This window comes from Auxenochlorella protothecoides (assembly GCF_000733215.1).
Source record: "Auxenochlorella protothecoides strain 0710 unplaced genomic scaffold scaffold90, whole genome shotgun sequence".
In the NCBI taxonomy this organism is placed as follows: Eukaryota; Viridiplantae; Chlorophyta; class Trebouxiophyceae; order Chlorellales; family Chlorellaceae; genus Auxenochlorella; species Auxenochlorella protothecoides.
In genome coordinates, this window is record NW_011934476.1 from 17865 (window position 1) to 25807 (window position 7943).

General features: G+C 66.1%; 4 protein-coding genes across 4 annotated transcripts in view; 2 read left to right on the top strand and 2 right to left on the bottom strand.

Moving 5' to 3' along the window:
• F751_6471 (putative transcription-associated protein 1) overlaps positions 1-3205 on the bottom strand; it is a gene marked incomplete at both ends in the record, with an annotated part of 14701 nt that extends 11496 nt beyond the window's left edge. Inside the window, one exon of the mRNA XM_011403699.1 lies at positions 2567-3205. Within this exon, the coding sequence (XP_011402001.1) occupies positions 2567-3205 (639 nt within the window). The remainder of the gene's footprint in view (positions 1-2566) is intronic.
• A 22-nt stretch (positions 3206-3227) lies between these two features.
• F751_6472 (hypothetical protein) lies at positions 3228-3503 on the bottom strand (the record flags this gene model as incomplete). Its single annotated transcript, XM_011403700.1, has 1 exon — positions 3228-3503. The coding sequence occupies one exon, from the start codon at positions 3501-3503 to the stop codon at positions 3228-3230; it is 276 nt and encodes a 91-aa protein (XP_011402002.1).
• An 87-nt stretch (positions 3504-3590) lies between these two features.
• On the top strand, positions 3591-5231 carry F751_6473 (L-ascorbate peroxidase 3, peroxisomal; the record flags this gene model as incomplete). The annotated part of the gene is made up of 5 exons (XM_011403701.1): positions 3591-3665; positions 3765-4080; positions 4244-4374; positions 4587-4726; positions 4976-5231. 5 exons carry the CDS (start codon positions 3591-3593, stop codon positions 5229-5231), a joined length of 918 nt encoding a protein of 305 aa, XP_011402003.1.
• A 2034-nt stretch (positions 5232-7265) lies between these two features.
• Positions 7266-7943, top strand: part of F751_6474 (hypothetical protein) — a gene marked incomplete at both ends in the record, with an annotated part of 2066 nt that continues 1388 nt past the window's right edge. Inside the window, 2 exons of the mRNA XM_011403702.1 lie at positions 7266-7319; positions 7451-7943. The exon at positions 7451-7943 is cut by the window's right edge and continues 1388 nt beyond it. Of these exons, the coding sequence (XP_011402004.1) occupies positions 7266-7319; positions 7451-7943 (547 nt within the window). The remainder of the gene's footprint in view (positions 7320-7450) is intronic.

Below are 7943 nucleotides of genomic sequence, written 5' to 3' on the forward strand. Positions count from 1 at the left end.
TGACCGGCGCTGGAAGATGGTCTCGATCAGGTTGTAGAGCAGGCGCATGGAGGTGGACTGCAGCGCCGCGGGCGCGGTGCAGTCATTGGTGTTGCGCACGAAGATGTCCACGATGGTGGTCAGCTGGGGCAGGCTCATCTCCGCCTTGACGCTGGCCACCAGCTCGGCCAGCGTGGAGCAGGCCAGCGGCCGCACGCTCTCGATGCAGGCCCGGCTTGTGCCCATGAGCACACGCTCGTCCAGCAGGACGTCCATGCTGGCCAGCAGCCCCGGGCGTAGCTTGGTGGCCAGCAGGTTGCGCACCGCGATCATCAGCTCCTTGCGGATGCCCGCCACCTCGGGCACGGTGGTCATTACGCGCACCAGCGCCGCGCAGACCGCGTCGCGGTGCTCCAGCATGGCCGCCTGCAGGTTGGCGGGCCGTGCCATGACCGTGAGGAAGGCCAGCATCTTGATCTGGGCCATGCGCAGGTCGTACACGGCGCCCGCCAGGGCGGGGGGCGTGGCGCCGGGGTCGGGGCCGCGGATGCCCGCCGCCGCCACAATGACCGGGATCAGCGGCGCAGCGTACTGGTGCATGCGCTTGGGGTAGGACTGGAGCAGGAACACCACGAACACCGCCACCTCCGCCGCCAGCTTGAAGGAGGCGCGGGCGGGGACCAGGGGTGGGGTGGAGCCAGCTGGCCCCAGGTCCTCCAGCCGCGAGCCGATGAAGCGCTCGTACGCGGCGGGCATGGACTCGTACAGCTGCAGCGGGGTTTAGGGGGGGGGGCGGGGGGCGGGGGTTGAGCCGAGGATGGGGGGGATCAGCGGGGGGGGGGAAGGGGCCGCTACGCGCCGGGGGAGCTGCGCTTCCTACGCACCGAGGCTAACCGGGACCAGGTCTGCAAGGTCCTGGGCCGCGCGCTGGACAGGTGTGCGGGTGGTGTGGGAACAGGGTGGTGTGGGAGATGGCGGTGACGAAGGAGGAGCCCGTGGATGGCTTCCAGCTGCAAGTCTGTGCATTGGATGGTGCCGCAAGGGGGGTTTGCACTCACTCTGGACGTGCTTTCCCGGTCTACATTGTGACATCAAACGGTGGATCTCCCCTCCTTCCTCCCTCGGCTCACTTCTATCGTTGTCAGTTGAACATTACGCTTGCCATTTTTAACCCCTACCGGCACACACCCCATGCAGTCATCTGGTGCGGGCCAGTCTGCTGTCCGAGATCCTGACCAAGCTGGGCGAGGACGAGTGCGCCCTGCCCAGCGCCGGGCGGGAAAGGAGGGCGCGCAGGCACGGCGAGCGTGTGCCGCTGCTGCAGCGCGTCCGGGAGCCGTCGTATGAGGAGCGGTGCACCAAGATCCGGGAAGCCGGGGGGAAGTTGGCAGGGGACTTTCCTGACGAGAACGACACGGAGGAGTGACTGGCGCTGCCCTGCTGCACTCCCCTCTTGTGTGTACATGTGTGGAGTACCCACGCCTCGTCAGCAGGCAGGGGGCGGTTACTAAGAGTTGTGACAGCGAAAGGGGAGATGGCACGCCAGGCGCCCTCGGCAGGGCCGTCCTGTGGCGCCTGCAGCGCAACATTACATTGCACTTTGATCTCTGGCCGCAGGGGTCTCGCAGGCCTACGCGCCCTTGAGGCCTCCTCTACAATGGGACAGCGCGTCACACGAGGGCGCAGGGTGCCCGCCAGACTTCCAGGCGCCACCTCCGCCACATGCTTGGGTCATGGAGTGCCGCTGGGTGGCTATGGCGCGACCACGACGGTGGGCACCTGCCCCTCGGCTTCCTCTGACGTCCAGTGAGCCTCGTGTCCATCCTCAACGGCCGCACCTAAGTCAAACGTGGGCGGGCAGGCAGGGTGACGTCTGGGTCCAGGAGCTTGAGAAGGGAGAAGAGCCATGCAGTTAATTGTTCTGGATGATGTCATGTACACCCTTGGCGCTGCACACAGATGCCCCCAGGATGCAGCAAGCACAGAAGATTCTTGTTGCACAGGGGAACGGCTGCAGAATGTAGAAACCCGCACACCATTGGGCCATCCTGATCCTAGATACTGCAGCCCACCGCACCCTCGGGGGTGAAGAGGCTGATGGCGTCCAGGTCCCAGGACAGGGAGGGGAGAAGGGGCTGCGCACGCCAGGGACTGCATGCGCATCTGCTGACGGGTGTGGCGCGCTACACACCATGCACGCACCGCCGACCCTGCTCCCCCATCCCCCAGACACCGACAAGCAGTCACCTGCTTCAGCCACTCGAAAAAGGGGATGCTCTGGTCCTCCAGCGACAGCTTGTAGATCTTGTGCACGTCATACATGATCCTCTGTGCGATGGCCGGGGAAGGGAGGGAGGGCGGGACGATGGTGGCATGAACGAGGGTTGCATAGGAGTGAACTAGCACATGCGTGGGACCATGGCGGCACCGCAGAGGCCCAGGTCTCAGACCACGCCAGTGGAAAGCTCTCCTTCCTTGCCCCCAGGGCTGCAAGCCGAGCGCTGCACGGCCGACCTCATGGCCGGCATGCCCATGCATTATGTCCCTCCGGCCGCTTCTGCCACACAACCACACAAGACGCAATCACCTGCACCACCATGCCGTTCGCCTCGTGGTCGGTCATGAGCACGGCGTGGCAGGCCGACAGGAGGTCCGCCACGAAGCTCTTGGGCAGCTCCGGGATTGACAGCCGGCCCAGCAGGTCAACGGCCGCAGTCCGCAGGCGGCTGGCGGGGGCGTCCAGCGGCAGCGACAGGTCGGCGGGGTGCCGGCCGAGCACCTGCATCAGGGCCGGAAACAGGGCGCCGACCACCACGGGGCTCATGGGGGTGTTGACGGCGCCCTCAAGCCGCTCCTTGATGCTGGTGGTCAGCAGCTCCACCTGCCGCTCCAGGGCTGCGGGTGTCAGGGGAGAGGCTCGAGGCTCAGGCCCGGCTGGGGGAGGTAGCAAGGGGTGGGCAGGCCCGACGCCTCCAGGCCTCCGGCCTGCAGCGCTCCCCATGCCACCTGACATGGGGCCGTTCATAGGAGGCCCGGCCCCAGGCAGCCCCTGGGACCCATTCAAACCGTACTCACGTATTTCTGGATTGGTAAGGTCCAGGATGCCCAGCTCCTGCTGCAGCAGTGTCCTCTTGCGCTGCTCCTCGTCCACTTCCGGCGCTGCATCACCCTGGGGCCCCCCCCCGGGCGAGATGGCCGGAGGGGGGCGGTGCTCGTGTCCCAGCATTCCCATTACGTCCTGATTCTTGCTATTGACCTTCCAAGACGACTAGACAGGCAGGGGCGTCCCATCCGGATCCATGGCCCGCATGGGCTCGGGCGAGGCCTGCACACCCTGCAAAAGCACTCCTCGGCTCTCGTCGCTGGTAGCTCGGCGCGTCCAGTGTTTGTACAATCAAGTATGTTTTGCACTTCTTCGAGGCCGTGCCGACAGCCGGCACCGGGGCTGGCCCAGCGATGGTGCGCAGGACGAGTAGACGATCCTCCTCTCCCGCTTGTTTTTTTCGGAAGCGATCCACCTTCATTTAGCAGCCTCTCCGCCCGTGTGCGCAGTGTGATCATTGCACCAGCCGAAATCCTAGAACATCAGGCTCTATCTTGACGCCTGTGCGATGTCGAAAGCGGGCCCCAGCCCGGTGGTGGATGTCGCCAAGGCTCGCCTGGACCTGGAGTCTGGGGTGAACCAGGTGTGTGCCACGCCACCGTTCGCAGAGCTCGGCACCCCATCGCCCCAATAATTCTTTCACCTCAGAACCTCATCCCACAACCCATCCATCTTCTCCCAGCATGGCCCCACCCTGCTCCGGCTGGCCCTGCACGACGCCCTGACGTGGGACGACAGCTCCCGGGGTGGGGGAGCCAATGCCTCCATCGCCGTGCCCCTGGAGCTTGCACGCCCCGGGAACGGGGGCCTGCAGCCCGGCCTGATCGTGGTCGAGGACCTCATGGCCCTGCACCCCGGGCTGAGCATGGCCGATGCCATTCAGCTGGCAGGTGCCGTGGCCGTGGAGGCGCTGGGAGGGCCCCACATCCCCATCCGCCTCGGTCGTCGGGATATCCGCGTGCCCCCTCCATCGGCACGCCTGCCCACCTATGACACATGTGAGACCCAGCCCATCCGGCCGAGGAATCCCCTGGGTGCTGAGTTTGGGAGACTGCCATCCGTGTACAGTGCTGCAGGAATGGAGCGGGGCACCTGCTGTGGCAGTGGCTGCGCCGCTCGTTTCCCACCCACCACCGGCCTGCCTCCCTGCCCACACCTCAGGCTCCAGCCTCGGACCTGGCGCGCTGCTCGCCTCCTTCCAGCGGATGGGGCTGAGTGTGCGCCAGGGGGTGGCCCTCTGTGGCGCTCACCCCTTTGGGCGCTTCTGGAGCTCCCCCAAGGTTTGGGAAGAGGTGCGAAGGCAGGGCACCTGGCACGCATGGGAGGGAATGTGACCCTGAGAGTGTGCCCTGGAGCGGCCCCGATGCCCGTCATGCTGCGGCGGGCCTCGGGGACGGCTGGCGGGCTGGACGCTTGGGCGATCGGGCCCTTCGCGGGCTCCCCGCAGCTCCATCGCCCCCTCCTTCCCTCGCAACTTGCATGACCCGCACCCCCATCACCACAGCTGTACCCGTCACTGGAGGCCCTGACCCCAGAGTCCCCGGCGGGAGGCAGCCCGCGGCGATCCGTCGCTCCTCAGCCCCCGCCCACCTTTGATGTGGAGATCTACCGGGACATCCTGGAGGGCAGGGACCCCCTGAGTATGTGAGTGAAGCAGTCTGCCCTGGGGGGTGGGGTGAGCATGTGTCTTGCAGGTGCTGCAAGTGCATCGACCGATTGATGGCATCTGCTCAGCCAGGTCTGGACCACAAGCCATAAAACACGTTCTGGGGCTTGCGGAGAGGGCAAAGTTCCTCCTGCAGCCGCCTTTACTAGCCTGGGACCCAGAGGGGCGTGCTTCACCCAGATCCAAGCCCCTCCCATCCCACCCGGCAACCCCCGGCCTGCACACAGATTCCTGCTGGGGGATCCTTCGGCCCGGGCAGCCATGGAGGCCTTCCTTGTCAACCCCGATCTGTGGCTCGTGGAGTATGCAAAGGCATTCCTGGAGGTCTCCGAGGCCCCTCTGGGACCAAGGGCCAGCCTCCTCACCGCCTGGGGGCGGGCAGGCGGCAAGGAGGTGGGCGCAGCCCTGGGCGTGGCGGCCTGCGTCGCAGCCCTGACCGTCCACCTCTGGAGGCGGCGACGGGCCCGGCGCGTCCTCCTGTAAAGTTCCGTACATTTGTATGGACCCCCCCCCCCGGGGCGTTGCGTCCGTGTAGCGCTCCTTCAACGACAATTTTCGCCGGTGCCTGCCCAGATCCATGCGGCCTCTTGGAGTCACGGTGTCGATCCTCCCCCTTTGAACGTGATTTGCTGCCTCTGTGCGGCCCCATTTTTGACTGCATCCCGCAGTGCTCGCGGGCCCTTTTGTACACCAGAAACCAGTGGGTTCAAGGAGAAAGCGCGAGCAAGAGGGGTTGCAGCATGACGCTGCATAGCTTTGCAGGGAGGGCCAGGGGATCAGTGTGCCGCCCTCCCACAGGACCGCCCGTCCAGCACCTCCTCGGCTGGCCAGGCGCACGAAGCGCCCGGGGACCCTGCGCTCGCGTCGAGGGCCGCGGCGGCCCGTAGGAGCTCCGCGCTCCGCACCAGCCGTGGTTCCGGGCCGCAGACCACGGCCACGCGGGCGCTGCGCCACAGCGCCGCGGCCGGGAGCGCCGGCGCCCCGGCGGCGGCCGCCAGCGCGGTCGCGAGGTCCAGAGCGCCCGCAAACACCAGGCAGGGCCAGAGGCTGCCCGCCACCAGGTCCACCCTCCTCAGGGCCGCCATGCCATGCTGTGCTCGCTGGGCTTCTATGGAGGCCAGCCCCGCCACCAGGAGGCGCGCCGCGGCGGGGGCGCCGGGGAGGAAGGCAGCCCCTCCACAGGCGGCCCGGAGACGCTGCACAGCTGGCAGGTGAGTCGTGCCAGCGAGGACGTTGTCTGCCTCTGCCAGGGTGGTTGGCAGGCTGAGCAGACACTGCACGGTCGGAGCATTGCAGTACAGGAGGGTGACTCAAGGTCCCAGGATGCACCCGGTCACTGTGGAAGGGAGGGGAGGCCGACATAACGTATGACACCCCAGCCCAGGCTCACCTTGAAGCGGAGCTGCCGGAGGCCTAGGTCCTGCAGCAGGGGCTGGAAGCGCCGCAGGCGCCCAGGATCCAGCCCCCCGTGCCCGCCCGAGGGCGCCGCCCACAGCGGCTGCAATGCATGGTGCCTGCGCGCCGCCACCCACCGGAGGGCCCAGGGCCAGGACCCCACGGTGCTCGCCGCCTTTGCCAGCTGGACGGTCATCGGGCGGGTCTCCGGTGCGTCCACATTGGTGGTCACGGAATCGAGAGCACCCCAGCTCTGGGCCTGGCGGGACACAGAGCAACAGCTTCTGACCCAGAGTCGGTGGTGCTCTCGGCAGTTCAACACAGCACAGGCATACGCCCTGGACCAGCACCCCATCCTTGCACGTGGTGGGCACAGCGCCAGGCCGCACCTCCATCACCACTGCATCGGTTTCAGGGTCAGACAGTCTGATGCTCTGCCCTGCGACCTCCAGCTTGTATGATGAGGGTCGGCACTGCTCTTGCAGGTCCAAGTGGACCCTGACTTCTATCAAGGAGCACCTCTGCACCACCTGGCACGCAGCATCTCCACCATCTACGCATCCGAGGAGGAAGAGATCGGACTGTGTTTTCGATGCCCGCTCGAATTCAGGCGGCTGGTGCGCAGCTGGCCTGCCCCGGCACCCCCTTCCAGGAGACTCACCTTCCCAGCACAGGTTCAAAGGGGTCGAGGTGAGCAGGCCTGGCGATGCTCCCATCGCCGCGTTAGGACCTGAAATCAGCTGCAAAGTATCGATGCTTGCGCCCACTCCATATTAATTGTCTGAAGATATCGCAGGGAGCAGACGTCGCGCAGGTTCGCTCCCACCATGTACGACCGGGGTGCAGGCTCTGGGGTGAAAGGCCAACAACTCTTCGCCAGCAGCTGGCATCAGCCAGCGACAGGCATGGTTGCGCGATGGTGGCTCCTTCAAGAGCTGGCGGATCGTGATGAGGCTCCCCAGCTGCTCCTGCCCTGGCTCTCCGGTCAACAAGAGCGCGCAGTACACATGGTAGTACCCCCCACCCGCGACTCAAAGCTGAGCAAGTAACGAGACCCCGGCCGTGCTATGGCAGTGGACAATACATCTGAACGCTCCCATATTTGCAATTTTCCAAGCCAGGATGGCGTACAGGACCAACCAGGAGCGGGTAGATGCCCTGACCCTGCAAATCAGCGTAAGTGATGGAGTGTGCGCGAGGGTCGGTCGACCTCAGCATGCCCTCCCGCCGGGGAATGTCCCCGCGCTATGGTGCTGGCATTACCCACGTCAGTTGACGAGCATATCCAGCTCAATTCACCCCTGCAGAACCCCAACATCGTGGGATCCGGCTTCATCCAGCACCCACCCCAGCGACCCTTTGAGCGGCCGGTGCTGTTGCAGCCCGAGACCATCAAGGCGAGTCCTGCACAGCAATGTGTGGTGCACGGGATATCCTTCCCACCTGCTCCCACAGTCTCCCTGGCGCCCGTGTGTTGGCATCTCAGCGCTTGCCTGGGCTCGACCCCACCCCCTCCCAACATCTCGCAGCATGAGGAGGTTCCAGAGTGGTACAATGGGCCTGTTGGGCACCGGCCTCAGCCCCCCGCAGCACGGCCGGCCCCACAGCAGCAGAGGGTGCGTTGCTGTCATGACAGAACACCGATGAGTGGCGTACTTCACCTGCAGCTCCGCGGCGCCTGGGTGGCCGCTGCCGCTCGTTCTGCACATGACTCACCCCTTCCCGATGCGCCGCCCCTGCGCCTGCTGGCAGCCCTGGGCCTGTGCTTTGCCACCGTGGCGGGCGGGGTGTACGTCCAGG